The 22,960-nt window shown below is 38.4% G+C and overlaps 2 protein-coding genes across 7 annotated transcripts in view; one reads left to right on the top strand and one right to left on the bottom strand.

Moving 5' to 3' along the window:
- Positions 1 to 14,368, top strand: part of AASDH (aminoadipate-semialdehyde dehydrogenase) — a 39,532-nt gene extending 25,164 nt beyond the window's left edge. Inside the window, exons 6-12 of one of the 4 annotated variants that reach the window (XM_079920587.1) lie at positions 263 to 455; positions 1,511 to 1,626; positions 2,631 to 3,426; positions 6,074 to 6,237; positions 7,437 to 7,559; positions 8,388 to 8,519; positions 10,210 to 14,368. In XM_079920587.1, coding sequence (XP_079776713.1) covers positions 263 to 455; positions 1,511 to 1,626; positions 2,631 to 3,426; positions 6,074 to 6,237; positions 7,437 to 7,559; positions 8,388 to 8,519; positions 10,210 to 10,599 — 1,914 coding nt within the window. In that variant the 3' untranslated portion in view covers positions 10,600 to 14,368. Of the gene's footprint in view, positions 1 to 262; positions 456 to 1,510; positions 1,627 to 2,630; positions 3,427 to 5,126; positions 6,238 to 7,436; positions 7,560 to 8,387; positions 8,520 to 10,209 lie in introns of those variants that run through there. The other 3 variants (XM_079920585.1, XM_079920584.1, XM_079920586.1) reach the window with 3 other exon arrangements.
- A 73-nt stretch (positions 14,369 to 14,441) lies between these two features.
- CRACD (capping protein inhibiting regulator of actin dynamics) overlaps positions 14,442 to 22,960 on the bottom strand; it is a 271,734-nt gene continuing 263,215 nt past the window's right edge. For all 3 annotated transcript variants that reach the window (XM_079920857.1, XM_079920858.1, XM_079920856.1), the window contains 3 exons: positions 22,169 to 22,359; positions 21,355 to 21,517; positions 14,442 to 19,428 (listed from right to left, as the gene is read on the bottom strand). In XM_079920857.1, coding sequence (XP_079776983.1) covers positions 19,268 to 19,428; positions 21,355 to 21,517; positions 22,169 to 22,359 — 515 coding nt within the window. In that variant the 3' untranslated portion in view covers positions 14,442 to 19,267. The remainder of the gene's footprint in view (positions 19,429 to 21,354; positions 21,518 to 22,168; positions 22,360 to 22,960) is intronic.

Genomic DNA, 22,960 nt, shown 5'->3' with positions numbered 1-22,960 from the left:
CTCAGCATGAAGAGTTGTTTTTTAAATAAGTGACAAAGGGGATTTTGATAACTGAAGATAAGTTGACTTATTTTGCTCTGGGAGCTATTATTTTTGGAAAACATTAAGAACCCAGTGTGCTGGTAATAGTGATAGTAGGAAACAATTTTTTAAAACTCTCTGGTGAATTCCAGATTTTAATTTGACTGTATTGAATGCAGAGTATTTAGGAAGTTTGTTTTTAAATGTCCTTATTGGCAAATTGAGATAATCTCTCTCATAGGTTGCTGAAGGTCTTCAACAAGTGGAATCTTGTGCAGTTACATGGTATAATCAGGAAAAATTAATTTTGTTCATGGTGTCCAAAAATGATTTAGTAAAGGATTACGTCTTTAAAGAACTGCAGAAACATCTTCCAAGTCATGCAATCCCGGATGAGCTTGTATTGATTGATTCTCTACCATTTACATCTCATGGTAAAATAATTTGAAGCAGCTATGTTTCAGTGCCAAATGATACTAATTGTATTAACTAGTTTAAAGGCCACTTAAATCCTTATTATTATAAGTAATACTAATATATATTGTGGTAGACCCTCTGTTAAATACTTTGTATAATTAACTCATTTTATCTCCAGAAACTCCTGTGAGTAGGTTGTATTATTCCCATTTACTTATGTGGAAAATAAGGCTTAAGAGGTTAAATAATTTCCCCCAAATCACACTGCTAGTTAGTAGTAGAGTTGAAATTCTGTAGGACTGTTTGACTTCAAAACATGTGCTCTTAATCACCATATTCTATTACTTTCCCAATTTCATCTTTATTTAATATTTCAGAATGTGGTTATTGCTCAGTAAATAGTACCATTTCTTTAGCTCTTTAAATGAGAGCAACATTAGCCCCTCCTTTCTTTTTTTTCTCTTTTATTTAAAATTATTTATTTTTTGGCTGCATTGGGTCTTTGTGGCTGTGTGCGGGCTTTCTCTCCTTTTTTTTTTCTTTTAAAAATATTATTTATTTTTGGCTGCGTTGTGTCTTCGCTCCTGTGCGTGGGCTTTCTGTAGTTGTGGCGAGCGGGGGCTACTCTGTTGTGGTGCACTAGTGTTGTGGTGCACAGGCTTCTCATTGTGGTGGCTTCTCTTTTTGCGGGGCATGGGCTCTAGGCTCGCAGGCTTCAGTAGTTGTGGCTCACAGGCTTCAAAGCACAGGCTCAGTAGTTGTGGCGCACGGGCTTAGTCGCTCCGCAGCATGTGGGATCTTCCCAGACCAGGGATTGAACAGGTGTCCTCTGCGTTGGCAGGTATCGGATTCCTAACCACTGCGCCACCAGGGAAGTCCCTCCTTTCTTCTTATCTGCTACCCACTACATTCTGGGTAGCATGGGACTGTCTTCTTGATTATTGATTCTGCATGACAAACTATTTTATAGGATTTCTAACCTTAACAATGAAAAATGTGTGTATTGTGACTAACAAAGACATGAAGGGGTCAAGCTGAAATTTAAAAATTGTTATTTCTCTTTTGTATTAAGGCAAAATTGATGTTTCTGAGTTAAATAAGATTTATTTAAACTCCATAAACTTGAAGTCTGAATGTAAACTCAATGGAAAAGAGGAACTTTGGGAAAAATTACATCATTTGTGGAAGGTACAACTTTTAAGATACAAATTTGTTATTATAAAGAGGTCGTTGTATATCTTCAGGGAATGTAGCATCCTAATAAGTCTGATAAAATTTTCTAAGAATATTACTGCTGCCCAGATGTTAAGTAGTATAGCTTTGTTTTATTCAATTTGTATTCAAATAAGGGTTAGGTTCTCTACTGCAAGATTAGATTAAGCTCCCTATATAGAAATTTATTGGAAGTGAGGTAGTCTTAAAAGGCACGAGTAGACAAAACGCCTCTTGACATAACTTTTCCCTAAGATGGTCAGTCAAGTGCAGTAACACTTGTCAGAGTTGAAAAAATAGCCAAATCTTGCTGTACCACAATCTGTGGTATAAAGGCTTAACATAATTATTCCAGAAGAACTTTCAGTAACAACATGTATGCTTCTGCTTAAGGGAATTAATATATATATGTATATAACAATTAAAAACTTATTTTAAAATATATATATTTTATTACCTATGATTTACAGGTCAGTATAATTTTTCTTAGATAAAATTTGGAGTTTTCTAAAGGGTTCTAACAAGAGGATGTAACTGTACAGTCTTGTCTGAAAATAGATATCTAGATAAAAGTAATATCCACTTCATTTTTAGATTCTTGGAAAATAATTTCGGTTTATGTGAAGTTAATGAAAATAATTATTCCCATATTATAGAAATATCAGATATTGTTAATATCTGATATTAAATCAGGTGTTTTTATAATTCCATTTCCTATTGTATGGGTAGAAAAACTGCTCTAAAGGGAAGTATAATTTGCAGTTCTAGGGTAGTTTGTGACAAAATTGGTAGCATAATGATGGTCTCCTTTACTATATAGAAAATAATTTTAAAATTTACTTTAATTGTTAAAAAATTTATTTTGTTTGTGTTCATCTCATTAATGTAGTTACCATCATCTATATATTACCTTTAAATGCTGAATTCTTTTGGTTTTAGATCTTTAACTTCACCATATTTCTCACTTCTCTAATCTGTAGTCTGTTCTGAGTCTCTCAGAAGACCCTTTGAAGGTTCCTGATGAGTCACTCTTCTTAAATAGTGGTGGAGATTCTTTGAAGTCCATACGGCTCCTCAATGAGATTGAAAACCTTGTTGGCACAGCAGTACCTGGGCTTCTGGAAATTATTCTTAGCAGTTCTATTTTAGAGATTTACAATCACATCCTTCAAACAGTGTTTCCAGATGAAGATCTGACATTTAGCAAGAATTATTCCACAAAAAGAAAATCCAGCGATGTTAATCAAGAGGAAACCAGTGGAAAATCTTTACATCAGGAATCTGTCATGCCTTTAAATTGTGACAACGAGATCAATGCTTTTATTGCACTGAGCCGAGGGAGTCAGATTTTGTCTCTGAATACTACTAGGTTTTTAACTAAGTTGGAACATTGCCCTTCAGCCTGTTCTTCTGATATAATTTCACAGACTAACATTCAAAATATGAAAAGCTTAAATCCTCCAGCTCTTATTGGGAAGTCAAAAGATATGTCCTGTGTTGCAAAAGTTTCTGAAGAGGAAACATCTGTGATGGGGGCTGAGAAAATGGAGTTTCATGTGAGGTGGAGATCAGACACAGGCAAATGTGTGGATGCTTCACCTCTGCTTGTAATACCAGCTGTTGATAAGTCATCTGCAACTGTGTACATTGGCTCCCATTCTCATAGAATGATGGCAGTTGATCTTTACTCTGGAAAGGTGAAATGGGAACAGATTTTGGGAGATCGCATTGAATCCTCAGCATGTGTATCTAAGTGTGGAAACTTTATTGTAGTGGGTAAGTTTCTGAATTTGAGGTTTATAGAGTTAAATTTAATTACCATATGGTAATGCTAGTAGGGCCAAGTTAAATTTAAAAAACCTATGCATAGTAGGTTTGGTTGCTGTCAAAGAATAATAGTTAACTACATGCTGATTCATAGTGTGGGCCTTGGGTCAGAGTTTCTGGATTTGAAGCTAACTCTAAAGCTGTAACCAGCTCTGTGACCTTTAACGAGTTGCTGAACTTCTTAGAATTTCAGTTTTCTTATGAGTATATGGGCTTAATAAATAAAACATGGTGCTGCATCACAGATTATCGCCAGACTTAATGGTTTAGAATAATAAACATTTATTTATTTATTTATTGGGATATAGTTGCTTTAATAAACATTTATTATCTCACAGTTTCTATGGGTCAGGAATTTAGGAAGGGTTTAGCTGAACGTTCTGGCTCAGGGTTTTTCATGTGGCAGCAACCATCTGAAGCCTTGACGAGCTGGAAAAATCTGCTTCTAAGATGGCTTACTCACATTGCTGCAAACAGAAGACTTCAGTTTTTGCTGGCTTTTGGCAGGAAGCTTCAGTTTCTTGACACATGGGCTTCTCCATAGGCTGCTTGAATGCCCTCGCAACATGGAAGCTAACTTCCCTCAGAGTGAGTGACCCAAGAGAGTGATTGAGGAGGAACGCAGTACTTTTAGTGTCTAAAGTTGTATACCATTATTTGTGCCTTATTCTGTTATTAGAAGAACATCATTAAGTCTGGCCCACACTCAGAGGGAGGGGAATTAGCTTCACCTGTTGAATATCTCTGAGTATCAAAGAATTTGTGGATATATTTTAAAACTACCACAATAATCATAGAGCTTTTGAGAGGATTAAATGAAATAATTGCTTGTGAATCCTTTAGTACATTGCTAGGGACAGACTAAGTGCTCAAAGAATAATAGTTAACTACATGCTGATTCACAGTGTGGGCCTTAGGTCAGAGTTTCTGGATTTGAACCTAGCTGTAAAGCTACTACCAGCTCTGTGACCTTCAACAAGTGTTAGCTACTACCTTCTACTCAGTTTCATTAAGGTGTAGGTGACTCTTACTTTACAAAGATATGGGGGTCTAGGCGTAATGTCTCCTGAACTACCACTCTCTTTTTACCCCCCAAACTACATCAAGTTTTACTTTAATGCTCATGGCATGTGCTTACCAAAGCTGTTCAGACTAAGTGCTTAGGAATATATCTCCCTACTTATGTTAGCCTGGCTAGAATCTACTTGAATCTGAGTTTGATTCTTCTGTATTGAAAACTTACATTTTGAAAATTATACTACAGGAAACTTTCAGTTATACATGTGAATGATCATGAGTAATCCCTATTCATGAAAGTCAGCTCATTGAGGTTACTGTTTGCGTTCCAAGTGTCTAAACCCAAAGCCTCTGGCACGTGGTGGTCACTTAGTACTTTTTTTCTCTTTTTAAAAAAATTTCCAGTTTTATTGAGATGTAATTGACATACAACATTTTATTAGCTTAAGGTATACAATATAATGTTTGATATGTGTATATTGCAAAATGATTACCACAGTAAATCTAGTTAGCATACATCACCTCAAATATATAGTTCAGTGTTGTTAACTATCACTTAGTACTTTGAATATTTGTTATTAATATAATATACAGTAAAACCCTTTTTAGTATACAGTTTTATATTTTGACAGATACATACTATCATGTAACCACTACCACAATCAAGAGTCCACTGCTCCAGGGACTTCCCTGGTGGTGCAGTGGTTAAGAATCCGCCTGCCAGTGCAGGGGACACAAGTTTGATCCCTGGTCCGGGAAGATCCCACATGCAGCGGAGCAACTAAGCCTGTGCGCCACAACTACTGAGCCTGTGCTCTAGAGCCCATGCGCCACAACTACTGAAGCCCACACGTCTAGAGCCCATGCTCCACAACAAGAGAAGCCACTGCAATGAGAAGCCTGTGCACCGCAACGAAGAGTAGCCCCTGCTCCCCGCAACTAGAGAAAGCCCATGCATAGCAACGAAGACCCAACACTGCCAAAATAATATATATATATATATATATATATATATATATATATATATATATATATATATATGCATATAGTAGCACTTCACTGTGAGCATTACATGAGTTGACAGATATAAAGTTCTTAGAGTAGTTCCCTTCACAAGGTAAAAGGTCAATAAACATTTGGTCATTGTTAATGTTAGCATTTCTGGAACACCTACTATGTACTGGGCATTTATCCTAATTATCACAGTAACCCTGCTGTAGATGTATCCACATTCAGCAGAAAGATAATCTAGGCCCAGTGATGCTAGGTAATTTGCCCAAAGGATGGCCATGACAAGATCTGAATCCAAGTTGTCAAAGCCTCTTTCTGCTGCAGCATGCTCATGTTCATTGTTTTCCTGGTAGTGAAGCACTTTATGGTACTTTTAAAATGTAAGATGTACCTACTAAATAGGTTTTTTATACAAATGCTTGCTGCTTTGCTGAAATGTAAATCGAGCCAAACATAGAGCCTAAGTACACATGAAGAACATCGAATATATATTGTCATGATTTAAGCCAAATACTTATTTTCCAGTGACATATCTAAATCTCATCTTTTGTATTTTGTTTCCCAACAGGCTGTTATAATGGGTTGGTTTATATTCTGAAGAGTAATAGTGGAGAAAAATACTGGATGTTTACTACTGATGATGCTGTCAAAAGCTCAGCAACTGTGGATCCAACCACAGGACTTTTTTACATTGGTTCTCATGACCAGCATGCATATGCTTTAGATATATATGTAAGAATTCACTTCATCAATTTCATACCATAAGCATAGATAGAAGAGTGTGAAACTATCAGGTGGTGGTGACTAGGGGAGCAGGTATTAACTCTTCCCAAGTTTGCGATCTGGGAAGATTAAGGGGTTAATTAACAGCCATAATATCTTAAGACAATTTTAACTTCCATACCAAATTTTCAAATAAATTTACTACTCAGAGTTTTGAAATATAAGGAACTTAGAATGCCATCTTGACAATAGAGAAGAATCACAAAAATATCAATAAGAACTGATCACATAAAATTTTTAAATTTAAGAATTATAAAATTAAAAAGAAATAAGTTGGGAAAAGTTTTTGAAACAAGTGTGACAGAGTTAAAATATTCATAAGTATAAATTAAGAGCAAATACAAATTAATAAGAAAAATGTAAAGGTCCAGATAGAAAAATAAACAAGGGATATAAATGCACAGGACCCCAAAGAAGAAATAGCTAGTAAATGAATTTAAATATTTCATATGTTTAAGAATCAAAGGAATGAAAATTTAAACTTTGAGATAAAGAAGCAAATGTTATTAGAGTGTAGCATTAAATGCTGGTGACAATGGTGGGAGGTAAAGCCTTCGAGGAAAACAATTTGACCATAGGTAACAATTTCATATCCTTTGATTCAGTAAAATTCTTCTAGGAATCTGTCCTGGCAAAATAATCAGAAACATGGACAGATATATGCACGAAGATGTCTATTTCCAGATTGTTTATAACACCAAGCAATTAGTTCAAGACAATTTTCAATGATAAGGTAGAGAAATTATTTTGTGTTCATATGGGATATGATTCATTAAAGTAATATTTAAAGAGTTTTACAAAGTAATTGAGCTAAATTAGATACAAAGTGTATGATATTCAGAGTGATGATCTCAAGTATATTAAGCTGTGTGTGTGTGCGTGCACCAAAAAGATCACAAGGGAAAATGCTAAAATGTTAACGGTGGTAATCTCTGGGTATTGGCTTTTGTCATCTTTTTATACTAACTTGATTCTCCACAGTGAGTATATATTATTTTTATACTAAAAATAAAAGTTATATTAACTAAGATAGACATAACATCAGGAGGGACGGGATATGTATATTTTGTTAATCACCAGCAGAAACCAATTAATTTGCTTTCTTTTTCTTTCTTTTTTTTTTTTTTAATTTGCTTTCTTATTTGCAGAAAAAGAAGTGTGCTTGGAAGTTGAAATGCGGAGGAACTGTTTTTTCTTCTCCTTGTTTGAGCCTGATTCCATATCACTTGTATTTTGCTACGCTGGGAGGACTTTTACTGGCTATAAATCCTGTAGGCATAAAAGAATATTTATTGATTTTATTACCTGTTTTTCTTTAATATTTTTTATTTTTGCTTTGAATTCTGCAAATTTGAAGTAGATCTCAGTTATAGTCCATACATTACTGAACCAGAATTCATTAAAAATGACTGACATAAAGTATAGAAAGATGAGAAAAATCTAAGTTCTGTGTATGTCTTTTATCAATTCTTTATTTTATTTTTATTTTATTTTTTTGGCTACGTTGGGTCTTCATTGCTGTGCATGGGCTTTCTCTAGTGGCAGAGAGCGGGGGCTACTCTTCATTGTGGCGCGTGGGCTTCTTATTGCGGTGGCTTGTTGCAGAGCACGGGCTCTAGGTGCTCCGGCTTCAGTAGTTGCAGACCGTGGGCTCTAGGTGTGGGCTTCAGAAGTTGTGGCGTGCGGGCTTAGTTGCTCTGTGGCGTGGGGATCTTCCCGGACCAGGGATCGAACCCGTGTCCCCTCCTTTGGCACGCGGATTCTTAACCACTGTGCCACCAGGGAAGTCCTATCAATTTTTAAGTTGGCAGACTGTTCTCGGTCCTGTCAAGAACTTCGTGTCCATTCTAAGGATGGAGTTTATGTGCTAGTTATTTCTTTCCTGGTTTTACTGCAAGTTTTTAGCATTCATAAGTAGCACTCATTAATTTTATAGCTGTGTATATGTGTACTAGCTTCATTTATAATGTCAGCATGCCATTATAGCATTTTCTGGTGTTTATAGCTTTACCTCTGGGAGATTTATGAGTTTATTTTATAAAGGGTAGTTGATTAGTAGAATGATTTAAATGCTGTGAATTGCTTTTTGCCCCTGACAGGCCACTGGGAAGATAGTTTGGAAACATTCCTGTGGAAAGCCACTCTTTTCTTCTCCACGGTGTTGCCTACAGTATATTTGTATTGGCTGTGTAGATGGGAATTTTCTCTGCTTTACTCACTTTGGAGAACAGGTAAAAATTTCTAGTTCTGTTTTATTTACATTTCTCAAAGGCATAGTAGCTGGTGACAACTGAAGTAAAATTTTAAACATTATTCGACCCATTGTGTTGAAAACTAATTCTATTTTAATTGTCAAACCACGGGTTTTTAAAATTTTGAATGACGCTATAATAGATTTAAAAGACTCTATCCAAACATTGTTTTACTTTTGCCATTCTCCTCTCACAATTTAAAAAATGTCATCAGCTTTTTTTTGGTTTTTTTTTTTTTTTTTTTTTTTTGCGGTACGCGGGCCTCTCACTGTTGTGGCCTCTCCCGTTGCGGAGCACAGCCTCTGGATGTGCAGGCCCAGCGGCCATGGCTCATGGGCCCAGCTGCTCCGTGGCATGCGGGATCTTCCCGGACCGGGGCTTGAACCCGTGTCCCCTGCATTGGCAGGCGGACTCTGAACCACTGCGCCACCAGGGAAGCCCATGTTATCAGTTTTTAGCCAACTTTATTATAACCTCTATTCCGATTGTGAACATTGAAATAAACTCCTGCTTTTTCTATGAAAACCTAAATCTGTTACATAACCCAATTTGCATTGTGTGGAAGTTCCATCTTCAACTTCATGATCGGCAGGGTAGGCTCCTTCTGAGTCATAATAGGTCTTTCGTTGGGATAATAATCTCTACTTCTTTACCCATAAGTGACTGTGGCACAACTTCTGTGTTTTTGATTTTGGGGATTATTTTGTGGACTTGAGAGTGTACTAGCTCCAACGTAAGTTAGCCCATTGCTGGCTAGAGTTGACTTTGGGTGCTTTTTATTCTACATTCACCCCTCATAGCCTAGCAGTTTCTTTTGTTCTGTGTGACAATTACTTTGTGATGAAATCTTTTATTAAGTTCACTTAATATTTTTTATTTACAAAGTAATTTGAATATATTCTCACCTTTGGATTTCTAAAAAGCAGCAAATGCTATTACCCCTTTTTTTTACCTTTTCTGAATGAATCAAAGAAAGATTAAAGTGATTTTGTCCAAGTCAGGGACAGAATTGAGATTACAAATCATATTTCGTGAATATACCCACTCTTTTTATTTTGCTTTTACTGTACTGCTATTACTATGGATTTGTAAACACTATCTTAGACTTAAGCTTTTTCTTCCTTGTGTGTTTTCTTTAAAGTATGGCTGACAGGTTAATCTATAGTAGCTTTGAAATAAGCAAACAGTGTATATATCTACAGGGTAGACACACAACTCATAGCTCTTTGTTTAAAGCTTTAAATTATTGCACATAAACTTTTCCTTTCAGCCTACTTACCCCCTTATTCCTCCATTAGGAGACCAGAATAAGATACAATTTTTAATAACATACACTGAAAACTGTATAGTTTTTTCTTTGAAATAAGTGTCTCTGAACATATAAGTAATAACTTCTGAATGGGGTTCGAAATGAATTTTACTTCATAATATTATGCATAGCGGTGATTTATGTAATAAGGACACTCACTGGTGGGTTTTGTGCTAGATTTTACCATTGGGACAGAGGTCTAATCTGAGGGTGCTACTTTTGGGAGAAAGCATTATTTTCTCTATGTACAGTTACCATTCAGTAGCCTGCGTCTCTCACATTTTATTAAGAATTTCAAAAAGCTTTATAGAATTGTGGAAATGAGATGAATGAATTATTTTTGCCTTTATCACCCTTCAGATTTGGCAGTTCTCTACCAATGGACCAATCTTTTCATCCCCATGTACCTCAGCATCAGAGCAAGAAATATTTTTTGGTTCCCATGATTGCTTTATCTACTGTTGTAGTATGAAAGGTCACCTCCAATGGAAATTTGAAACTACTTCAAGGGTGTATTCAACACCATTTGCTTTCCATAACCACAGTCGTGGCAATGAAGTGTTGCTGGCAGCAGCATCTACTGATGGGAAGCTATGGATCTTGGAATCTAAGAGTGGAGAGTTGCAAAGTGTGTATCAACTTCCTGGAGAAGTTTTCTCTTCTCCTGTGGTCTGGGAATCAATGCTTATTATTGGATGTAGAAATAATTATGTTTATTGTCTGGATTTATTGGGTGGCAATCAAAGATAATGAAGGACAGTCTTTACTAGAAAATATCTGTGAGATGTTTGAAAATATTTTACATTATGGAGCATGTGGATAGTCTTATTTATGTTAAAGATTATATTTTGTTTAAGAAACTTGTCTATTACACTTTATTGGAAAACAACCGTATTTTACTTCCTATAGGAGCAACAAATGCTTTTAAAAGGAATTATAGAACAAAACACATCAATATGTTAAGTGACAGTTTCTTTTAATTAGGCTACAGATGTTCTACTTGGTTTTTTATAAAAGACTTCTGGAAAAAAAGATCAGAATATACTTGGTGGGTTAAAAAATTAGTCTGTGATGTAATACACCATTCACTCATTTATACTGAGATTCATAACAAGATTTTCAAAGAAAGGATCTATTTATTAAATTAGTTTCCATAATTTAAAATTTTTTATTATTATTTTTATATTTTATTTATTTATTTATTTGGTTGCACCAGGTCGTAGTTGGGGCAGGCAGGCTCCTTTAGTTGTGGCTCATGGGCTCCTTGGTTGCAGCACGTAGCCTCCATAGTTGCAGCTCGCCAGCTCCCAGGTTGCGGCACGTGGGCTCCTTAGTTGTGGCTCACGGGCTCCTTAGTTGTAGCATGCGAACTCTTAGTTGTGGCATGCTTGTGGAATCTACTTCCCTGACCAGGGATCGAACCCAGGCCCCCTGCACTGGGAGCAGGGAGTCTTAACCACTGCGCCACCAGGGAAGTCCCTGTAGTAGTCTCTTATGATCTTTAATATTTCTGTGGTGTCAGTTGTAACTTCTTCTTTTCCATTTCTGATTTTATTGATTTGGGCCCTCTCTCTTTTTTTTATTGATGAGTCTGGCTAAAGGTTTATCTGTTTTTTTTTTAAGCTTTTCAAAGAAGCAGCTTTTAGTTTCATTTTATTGTTTTTTAAGTCTCCTTCATTTATTTCTGCTCTGATCTTTATGATTTATTTCCTTATACTAACTTTGGGTTTTGTTTGTTCTTTTTCTAGTTTAGATGTAAGGTTAGGTTGTTTGAGATTTTTCTCATTTCCTGAGATAAGCTTGTATTGCCATAAACTTCTCTCTTAGAACTGCTTTTGCTGTGTCCCATAGATTTTGGATCATTGTTTTTCATTTTCATTTGTCTCCAGGTATTTTTTTAAAATTTCCTCTTTGATTTCTTCAGTGATCCATTGGTTTTTTAGTAGCATATTGTTTAGCCTCCACGTGTTTGTGGTTTTGCAATTTTTTTCTTGTAGTTGATTTCTGGTCTTCTAGCGTTGTGGTTGGAAAAGATGCTTGATATGATTTCAATTTTCTTAAATTTACTGAGGCTTGTTTTGTGGCCTAGCATGTGATTTATCCTGGAGAGTGTTCTATGTGCACTTGAAAACAATGTATTCTGCTGCTATTGGATGGAATGTTCTAAATGTGTTTATTAAGTCTTATCTGGTCTAATGTGTCATTTAAGACACAGTGTTTCCTTACTGATTTTCTGTCTGGATGAACTGTCCATTGATGTAATTGGGGTGTAAAACTTTCCTACTATTATTGTGTTACTATTGATCTCTCCCTTTATGTCTGCTGGTATTTGCTTTATGTATTTTGGTGTTCCTATGTTGGTGTTTATATATTTACAGTTGTTATGTCTTCTTGAATTGATCCCTTGATCATTATGTAGTGTCCTTCTTTGTCTCTTCCAACAGTCTTTATTGTAACATCTATTTTATCATATATAAGTATTGCTACTTACCCTGGCTTTCTTTTGATTTCCATTTGTGTTCAATACCTTTTGCATCTCTTCACTTTCAATCTGTGTATGTCTTTAGATCTGAAGTGAGTCTCCTGTAGGCAGGAAGGCGGGATATATATGGGTCTTTTTTTTTTTTTAATCCATTCAGCCACTCTGTGTCTTTTGATTGGAGCATTTAGTCCATTTACAATTAAAGTAATTATATGTATGTTCTAATTGCCATTTTGTTAATTATTTTAGGGTTTTTTTGTAGGGCTGTTTTGTTCCTTCTTTTGTTCTCTTGTGATTTGATGACTATCTTTAGTGTTATGTTTGGATTCCTTTTCTCTTCTTTTGTGTATCTATTATAGATTTTTGGCTTGTAGTTACCATGAGGTATTTATATAGTAATCTGTATTTATACATGATTGTTTTATGTTGTTGATCTCTTAATTTCAAATACATTTTAACAATCCTGCATTTGTATTCTCCTCCCCTCACAATTATTATTTTTGGTATCATATTTTACCTCTGATTGTTTTGTGTAACCCTTAACTGCTTATTTTAGATATAGATGATTTTACTACTCTCTTAACCTCCCTGCTAACTTTGTGCATGGATGATTTCCTACCTTTACTGTATGTTTGCCTTTACCAACGAGTCTTTTCATTTCATAATTTTCATTTATCTAGTTGTGGCCGTTTCTTATTCGTTAAGAGAAGTTCCTTAAATATTTCTTGTAAGTTTGGTGGTGCTGAACTCTTTTAGCTTTTGCTTGTCTGTAAAGATTTTGATCTTTCCATCAAATCTGAATGAGAGCCTTGCTGGGAGTATTCCTGGTTGTGGGTTTTTTCCTTTATCACTTTAAATATGTTGCCCTTCTGGCCTGCAGAGTTTGATGAAAAGTCAGCCAATAGCTTTATGGGAGTTCCCTTCTATGTTATTTGTTGTTTTTCTTTGGCTGCTTTTAATATTGTCTCTGTCTTTAATTTTTGACATTTTAATTACAACATGTTTTAGTGTATTCCTCTTTGGGTTAATCTTGTATGGGACTCTCTGTGCTTCCTGGACTTGGATGTCTGTTCCCTTTCCCAGGTTAGGGAAGTTTTCAGTTATTATGTCTCAGATATGTTCTCAGTCACTTTCTGTCACTCTTCTCCTTGTGGGACCCCTATAATGAGAATATTAGTGCACTCAGTGTTGTCCCAGAGGTCTCTTATACTGTCCTCATTTCTTTTCCTTTCTTTTTTCTGTTCAGCATCAATGATTTCCACTACTGTGTCTTCCAGCTCACTGATCTGTTTCTCTGTATCATTTAGTCTACTATTGATCCTTCTAGTGTATTTTTAATTTCAGTTATCATGTTCTTCATCTGTTTGGTTATTCTTTATATTTTCTAGCTCTTTGTTAAAAACTTTTAATTTTCACTCTGTGTATCCATTCTTTTCCCATGTTCTCTGATCATCTTTATAATCATTGCCCTGAGCTCTTTTTTGGGTATTTGCCTATCTCCACTTCATTTAGTTTTTCTTGTGGGGTTTTATCTTGTTCCTTCATTTAGAACATGTTCCTCTGTTGCCTCATTTTGCCTAAGTTGCTGTTTGCATTTTTATGTTTCTGGTAGGTTGGTTATGTTTCCTGACCTTGGAGAAGTGGCCTCCTGTAGGCGACGTCCTATGTGTCCCAGCAGTGCATTCCCCGCTTAATCACCCAAGCTATATGCTCTGGTGGTTTCCTGCTATGAGGGCTGTGTGGGTCCTTCTGTTGTGGTGAGCTAACTATGTGGGCCGTCTGGTAGGCTTGGTTGGCCCCTGTTCAGGTTGGTTGCTAAGCCCTGCCCTGTGCAGAGGCTGCTGGCCACTGGTTGGCATGACCAGGTCACAAGATGGCTGACTGCAGAACCCCAGGGGCCCCAGGGCTAGTGCTGGCTCACTGGTGGGTAGAGTCAGGGTCTAGAAAACACCAGGGCTGTTGCCTATCCTATGGTGGGTGAAGCAAAGTCCTGGGGTTAGTACTGGTCTACTGGTAGGCAGAGCCAGGTCCTGGAGTCTGGATGCAAGGCCAGTGGTCCCAGATCTGTTGTCAGATCGCTGGGGGGGGAAGGGGGAGGGGCTGTTCCTGACACAGTTGGGTATGGGGTTTGCGATGTCCCAGAGCTTATGTTGGCCTGCTAGTGGCCAGGGCCAGGACCCAGGCCCAGAGAGTCCCAGGACATGCTCTGGCCTACTGATGGGCTGGATGGGTCTGCAGCCTGTGGGATTGTGGTTTCCTTGCATCTGGTGTCTGCCCCCTGGTGGCTGAGGCTGGTCCAGAGGCTAGAACTGGCTGCTTGGACAGCACGGCCAGGGCACGGCTGGGTCTTGGGGCTAAAAACCAGAGGGAGGATTTGACAATGGCCCTTGCCAACACCAATGTCCATGTGGTAGAAGGAACTCCCAAGAATGGCTGCCACCAGTGTCTATGTCCCCAGGGTGAGCTGCAGCTGCCTCCTGCCTCTTTAGAAGACTCTCCAAGATCAGCAGGTAGGTCTAACCTAGGCTTCTATCAAATGACTGCTTTTGCTCTGGGTCCTGGATCATGTGAGATTTTGTGTGTGCCCTTTAAGAGTGAAGTCTTTCTTTCCCCCAGCCCTCTGGGACTCCTGAAAGTAAACCTTACTAGCCTTCAAAGCAAAATGCTCTGGAGTCTTGTCTTCCTGGTGCAGGACCCCTAGGCTGGGGAGCCCGATGTGGGGTTCAGACCTCATAGTGCTTTGGGAGAACCTCTGCAATGTAGTTATTCTCCTATATTTGGGTTTTCCTTCCAGCGGTATGGGACTTGACTATATCACAAATCCTACCCTTCTACCCATCTTGTTGTGTTTCCTTCTTTATGTCTTTAGTTGTAGAAGATCTTTTCTGGACGGTTCTGGTCTTTTTCATCAAAGGTTATTCTGCAAATAGCTGTGATTTTGGTGTGCCCATGAAAGAAGGTGAGCTCAGCATCTTTCTATTCCACTGTCTTGGCCAGTCCCTCCAGAATGAATTTTTAGAAGAATATTGAGTCTCTTGCAGAATTACAAAGAGGGCTAGAGCTATATACAGCCAGAAACAATGAATGCCTGAAATCATATCATTTTGGCCAGAAGTAGCTGCTGTCCTTGAGGCTCTAAATGCTTATTACCTTATGGCTGACCCCACTAACGCTGGACACTGTTTCCTACCACTGCCAGACTTCCTCACAGTCCCCCCATCTTTTGGTCAGTTGCTCCCAAACCACAGTCCCTTCCAATTTGAAGTGAAACATGTTGTTATGCCCACGAGAGAGTATAGGAAGGCACCTAACAGGCATTTCAACTGTGGTAGGAGGTGAGTGCTGCCCTCTACCAAGACCCACAAGGTAGAGATTTCCGCAAACACAGAAAGGGGATTGAGGCCATAGGTGGCCCAAAAGAACATATCTTCTGCTAGGTTTTAGACCCGTGCGGATTCATCTTTAATGTATTAACCACCTGGAGCTCTTGCTAAATGCACATTACAATTGAGAGGGCTGGAAGGAGGGGGGCTTGGCTTAGCCACACTGGAGACTGAGGCAAAAGGAAAAATCAGTAATACTGACCCTGTCTTTATTTAAAATTTTGATATTTGTTCATCATGGAATTTGCGTTAACCTTGATTTTTAAAATATTGCATTAAAATAGCATTCCTCTTGATTACTTGGTTTTTTGGCACCCAAGGCAAGTGCCTTGCTCACGTCACTCACTTTGCCCTTGTCTGGCCTCGTGAGTCAGTAGGTCTGGTCTGCGGCCCTAAGCTGCGTTTCTCACATGCTCTCGGCTTGTGCCCATATTGTTGTTCCATGGCCCACGCTTTGAGTAAAGAGGTTGTAGGATCATTTTGTCTGAGATGCCAGACCATTCAATTCCAGTTTAGGATTGAGATAAACATTTTATTTGTCCCTACTCATTATTTTTTTCCAAAAACATCTAGTTAAAAGTATAATAAGGTACCATATAAAATGCCTTGAAATTTTTCTTTCTCAACAAAAGCTTTGTAGAAATACAAGCTTTCTATAGATGGTCATTGAAATCAGTAAAAACTTCAGCTTGAAATTCCATCAGTGCCGAAGATCTTGTGGGTATTTTTTATTGAAAGATCTTTTTCCTTCAATAATGGACATTTTACATTAAAACTTTATACAACCAAAATCTCAAAATAATAATAAAATCACACTAAGGTATTTTTATTGTTAAGTCTCTACTTCATTTTATTGTTGATAAAAATATTGCAAGACAATTGTAACTCTAATGTTTCTGCTTTAAAATAAGCAATTAAAACTAAACATCACAAGAAGAGACAATGAATACATACTACAATTTGCTAATAACTGGCTAAAATGATAATTTAATAGTAATTAATGTATAAGAAACAATTGCACTTGAAAAATTAAAAAAGTAAAGAAAAAACCTCTAGTTTTGTAATATGTCTTATGAACAGAGGTTAATCATCTATAACCTTGCCAGGAGAAGTGTGTTTGTTTAAATTAAAAAAAAAAAAAGCTTGTGTATTTAACTAGTAATCATTCATTTCTTTTAAGTCTTGAATTTTTTATATGCTTTATAGAATTTCCCCCATAGTTTGTTGATCAGAAAAGACTGCAACACAACTAAAGCAAAATAACACTTCATTGGTATTTAGTGCAAAGTAGGAGTAGTTTTTACATGAAATATTAAACATGTAGCCTTTAGAAGTTGTTGGAAGTAAGTGTTATGACTTACTTCCAGTATACTTTCCTCAGTATTACTCTTAAAAAAGATTTTGATGGAAATTTTTTAACTGAGGTATTTCTCCTCCTTTGTATGGGATCAGTGGTAGGTAAGCCAGTACAGAGTTGACTTGTCTACTATTCTTTGTTAATGATCTGATTTATGCACCTGTTCTCTGCCATTACTGTGATATTATTCAAAGCTGACAGGATGACAGAAAAAGACAATGCAGAAGAATTAATGTAGCAGTATAATTCCAGGGCTCTAGGTGGAGAGATTCCTATTAAGAAGTGTTATATTAGTGAGGAAATCATTGAAACTAACAAATGTCTACATATTTGATTTAGAAATGAACATCACTGTGGAAAACATGCAGTGGAATATTAATTGCTTCTCATAGCCATAAAAAAAGTTAACGTTCCATTGATTCTTAACAGTCTGAGGGTCCACTATATATAATATTAACTCCAACTTGCAAAAGTACAACTATCCACTTCACCACACATGCCAGCTGCTACCATGAGGCTGAGCCATCGTTTCCAGAAAGAAAATGCCTTGTATATGGTAAATAACTTTGCTGTCATCCTTTCTTTAAGGTACATAATAGTGTAACAGCACACTGTCTATTGAGTAAGCATAGAGGAAAATGATACTAATAAAATACTAATGTGTTTTTGTAGGAGAGGAGAAAAGGATGTAATTCCTTCCCCTGCTGTACTAGGCAAAGGATTTGTACTTAGATTTTGAAGTCAGGATTGAAGAAAAAGGTACTATGCCAACACCACGAAATGTAGGTTAGTACCAGCAATGTGTGGGTTTGCTGTATTTCTGTGTGTCATGTAAAGCAAATTTAGGGAAATAAAAGTGAACATATGTGGCTTTTAAATTGCCAAGTCCTTTTTTTTAATCACGTGTATAACAACAAGGCCACTTAAAACTCTGAGATGTTTTTAAAGGTAGCAAGGTGAATGCTCTACATTATAAATGCTATTGAACATTTGACTCTAAATATGAATTACTTGATTATGGTAAAGAAAGAAACTTCCCACAGGAAGTCCTTTAGTACAAAGACTTCAAATCTTGTCTTACTGTTAACTTTCCCTAAAGATTTAAAAGATTTTCAGAGACATGTAATGTCAATAAGACTCTTATACTCTGTAATAAATGGCTGGTTTGGGGGGGTTGTTTTATTATTTTTCCTGTCTCACTTTTGCTGCTTTGGGTGAAATGAGCCTCCCGTTCAGAGTTTTAAAATCTAGATTACACTAGAAGCAGTGTGTCCCACACTTCTCAACCTCTGTGATCTACCGGAAGTATCTGAAGAGTTTTTACCAGAATATACACATCTGGCCCCATCCTCACAGGATCTCTGATGATTGAGTAGGTCTGGGAGGGAGCCTGAACTTCTTAAGAACAACTGCACTAGATGGGGATTCTCAGAGACAGAGAATTTGTAGCTTCTTTTTTTTTTTTTTTTAATCATTTTAAATAAAAATGTTCCCTAGGAGCCAGCTGGGCCAAATGGTTAACGTGTCCTTGAGGAGAGTTGTGGTATAACGGGGCCCGTAGCTCAACAGTGCGGTAGAAGAGTCAATGGACTTGCTGTCTGTGTTACAGTTTCCTGTTGGGGCAAAATCATGAGAAGCAGACATGGGCAAAGAGTTGGAAGCCAGACTTCTACTTGCATTTCCCAGTTACTCACTGCATTCAGGCGAATGGGCACTCTTGTTTATATAAGATCCTTTCACTATTACTATAGAAAAGGGTAGAAATCCCCAAGCACATGGTAAATGGTTTGGAACAAAGAAACAGGAGTACAGAATCGAGAAAACTATTACAAAGATTGGCAAAAGTACATGTTCTGAGTGGTGTGTGGGTGTACGTGTGTGGAAGGGCCATGGAATGGGTGTGGCAGGCGCTCGTGAGAAGTTCTCAGTCTGGAGATTTTGCTTCATGTGGTCCCTAGGACGGAATTTTCTCTTTAGAATTAGGAGGACCTCAAGGCACCAGGACCTAGGGCTGTGCAAATACACTCTTTACAAGGAACACCACCAGTTCAGTTTCTGAACATTATTTTAGAGCCTATAAAACATGCTGCTTTTCCCTAGCTTCGTTTCTTTCTTTACCTCATATAAAAAATAAATAAATAAAAAGGGCAAGAGAAGAGCCAATAACTGGCAGTAGGAATGGATAAGAGTCACTCTTTACTTAATAATCTGTGGACAGTCGCTCCAGGCCTTGGCTTTCCTTTTGGCCAAAGCCAGCCAGGCTGGTTCTGTTGACACGGGGGCAGCGTCTGGGGTAGAGAATCTCTTTGTGACTTCTTTCACCAGTGGTGCTGGGGGAGCCGAATCAGAGATCTCCACTAGATTGCATTTTGAAGGAAAAGGAGAAAGGAATAAGTCAGAGCCACATTTTGATTTAGCAGAAGTATGAGATTCAGAAAGGAAAACCCAGTGAAACACTGGGTATCTTTGGCGAGAAGAATTAGAGAAAGAAAGCTACGTGATCATAACTGTTACATACAGAATTATGGTGATCGCAGTGCAGTCGATTCTAATTTCAGAGAATTTCTAGAAACCTAATTTTCTCTGTGCACAGAAGCTATGCCTGTGTAATAATAAGAGGTAAATTCTGTGATTCTAGGCATACAACCAGTCAATTTCATGAAGAAAAAGCTTAAACCAAGTAGTTTGAAGTTTGAACCTGTTAGCTGGTGAGGTTAAAAGCTACCTCCTCTACCAAGCATGCCCTGGGTCCCTCCTCCCTCTGAGGCCCATGGATCCTGCCAGCTCTTATCACTCAGACTCCTCTGACAATTCCTTTGCATCCTATCACTATTTATCAGACCTTAGAGGCTTTGTGTGGTGAGCGTCCCTTTGTGTGGTGAGGCTTTGTGTGGTGGAGCCAGCTCTGAATTGCATCAACCCTTTGGTGCTTCTAAGAAACCAGGCAGACAGAGGTTGATCTCTTTGACTTTGGAGCTTTCACTATTCTGCAAGAATTCTCTCTTGACACACACCAATATGATGTTTAGAATCCTTAATTCCTGAGTATAAGATCAAACGAAATAATGCCCTTGGAGGTTCTTGAGAAAATGCTCCAAAGTGGTTTTCAAATATAAAGTTTTTTTCTCCTCACCAAATAGTAAATATAGCTTTAATAGTGAGACCTCTTTACATTTCCAGACCTCAGCTAGCAGGTATCCAAGGCGTAAAAAAATCTTGGGTCCAGAAGTTGGGTGTCCTCTGAGGAACAGGGCTGCCTAGTGGGAAAACAGATGCCCTAATAACCCCTGAGAGGAAGTTCTTTCAGACCCTCCATCCTCCAAGTGATATGTAACACAGAAATAGTTACAAACATCATTGGATCATTTTATCTTTTAACAGAATAAAGAGTTTTTTTTAACGTGCATGTGTCTCCTATGTGTCATGAACATATAAACACTGCTGTTGTTAATTAACATCAAGGACTTAGAGCACAACAACTTTGCTCTGTAAAGTCACACCTGGGTCAGAAATTTGCTGTCTGAAATCACATCAGTGAGAAGGGACCAGGGACCACCCCACTTTTGTCTGGAGCATCTGAGCCACTTGGATGACCATGATTCAGAGAAACAATTTCCATTTCCAACTGGAGCACAGCTCCAGGTAGGGGTTTTCCAATACAGCTTCCTCACATTTACCTTAAGTTTGTGGTGTCAAAGGAAACAGGCTCCTGAGTCCACTTTTCAGCTCAGGCTTGATACCAACTACTTTGCTTTGAGTCACTGCTTCATTTAAATTTTACCTAAAATTCACCCTTTCCCCTGAATCCTAATATAATGTTATCTCTTGTTTTGTTTAGAAGGTTCTTATGGTGTGCAGTTTTCCTTGCTGCAGGAAGTTAATAAACCTAATTTTGTTGGACTACAGGCAGTGGAGTTGGAGAGGGCTCATATCACCTTGTTAAAGGTTCAGGAAGAGTCACTTGATATCACATTAGTAGCCTGAAATTAGCCATGGTTGGGAGTATTTACACCACAGCAAATACTACAAATCAGAGGTCTCTCCACTCCCTGAAGAACTGATTGTTAAAAGTTTATCATCACACCACTGATAGTGGGTGAGTTTCTGATGATCTTTATCAGACGAGCTTTATCACTGTCAGAGTTGATGAATGGGGTTGTGAGACAGCTTGTGCTCTGAAATGCCTAAAATGCTGTGCTAGTTATGACGCTAGAGGAAATAAAACACACCCTAAGAAGAAAAACTTTTAAGTACGGTTAAATAGAAATGGACCTGTTCTCTACCTGTCACAGATGTAGGAAGAGTGTTGGCCTTTTTCAGCTGTTCTCGGCGCTCAAGCCTGGACGCTGCTGTCTCTGGCTTCTTCTCTTCTGGCTGAGTGGTGGACTTGTGCAGGGAACCAGCTCTGCTGACACTGCTGCTTCCAGGCTGCGGGCTGACACTGACCTGGATGGACAGAGAAAGTCAGGGGGAGACTGACCATGCAAGGCAAGGCCTTGGAGGCTTCCATTGGCCAGCCCCCATTCTCTGGTCCCAGAGGAGGGGCCAGACTGCAAGGGGGAGCAGTGTGTGCTCAACCACCGAGCCGCTCAGTGCACATGTCCCGAAGAGGGGACGTTACATACTCTCCCAGAAGAGCCCTTCAAATTAACTACACCGTCAGGGCCACAGAGCAAGATTCCTAATTTCCTCTCGACTCACTGCTCAAATAAAATGCTGCTTGCATTTCTCATATAACCTGTGTGAGCGGATTCTGCCAAATCAGGCTAACCGAAGAGCATAAGGAAACCAAATTTCTAACCTAAAACGCCTCCGTGTCCTAACAGTGGTCAGCTTATTGCTCTACTGTCTAAGTATTCTCCACCACTCTCAGCAAGCCTTGTTTTGTTATTGTCGTCTTAAATCCTGTGAACTAAAAGAGCCAAGCTCAGGAACTCTCAGGCGGTCCAGCGGTTAGGACTCGGCCCTTTCACTGCCGGGGCCCAGGTTCAGTCCATGGTTGGGGAACTAAGATCCCGCAAGCTGCGCATCGCAGCCAAAAGAAGGGAGAGCCAAGCTCAGGAAAACAAAGTTAGAGCTGAAGGCTAAGCTACTTACGTTTTCTTTGGAGAGCTTTTCGGCCTGCTTGGCCTCCCTGGCTTGCTTCCTCTCCTCTCGAGTCGCTTGCTGCTCCCGAAACCCCTTCTGCTTTTGCAGTGCCAACGTTATCCACAGTGGCTGCGCGGTTTCAACTTTCTCCGCAAGTTTGGAGCTGTCTAAAGAGTGTCTGCTCTGAAGCATCGGCTTTTCTGTGGGAAAAATGACTGTGATATTGTGATGTACAGTAAGAAATACATATTTGGTCTTTGTCTCTGTTTCTGGCACAGAACTAAAGCCCTTGCAGTTTCCTAAGTGATGAGAGCATAAAGGTGTCTTCTGTTCTGCTAATGAGGTAACTTTTGGAAAGCACCTAAAGATGGAGGTTGGTTGCCAATAGACCCAATCATGTGATTAGAGGGTTAGAACTTTTAGTCCCACTCCCAAGCTCTCGGGGAGGGGCGAAGGGTTGGAGGCTGAGTTCAATCACCCATGGCCAATGATTTAATTGATCACGACTATGTGATGAAGCCTCCATAAAAAGCCAAAAGGACTGGTAAGGAGAGCTTCTGAGTTGGGAACACGTGGAGGTGCTGAGAGAGTGACTAGCTCCAAAAGCATGGAAGCTCTGTGCCCCTTTCCCCATTCATCTCTTCCATCTGGCTGTTCCTGAGTTGTATTCTTTATATATAAACTAGTAAGTAAAGTGGTTCCCTGAGCCCCTCTAGCAAATTAATTGAGCAACATAAATTTGCAATTGGCATCTAATTAGATGGGGGCAGTCTGGTAGGACTGAGCCTGTAACTTGTGCAA

This window comes from Stenella coeruleoalba (assembly GCF_951394435.1).
Source record: "Stenella coeruleoalba genome assembly, chromosome: 4".
NCBI classification, from domain to species: Eukaryota; Metazoa; Chordata; class Mammalia; order Artiodactyla; family Delphinidae; genus Stenella; species Stenella coeruleoalba.
Note: the sequence above shows the minus strand (reverse complement) of the source record. Positions and strands in the feature narration are given on the sequence as shown.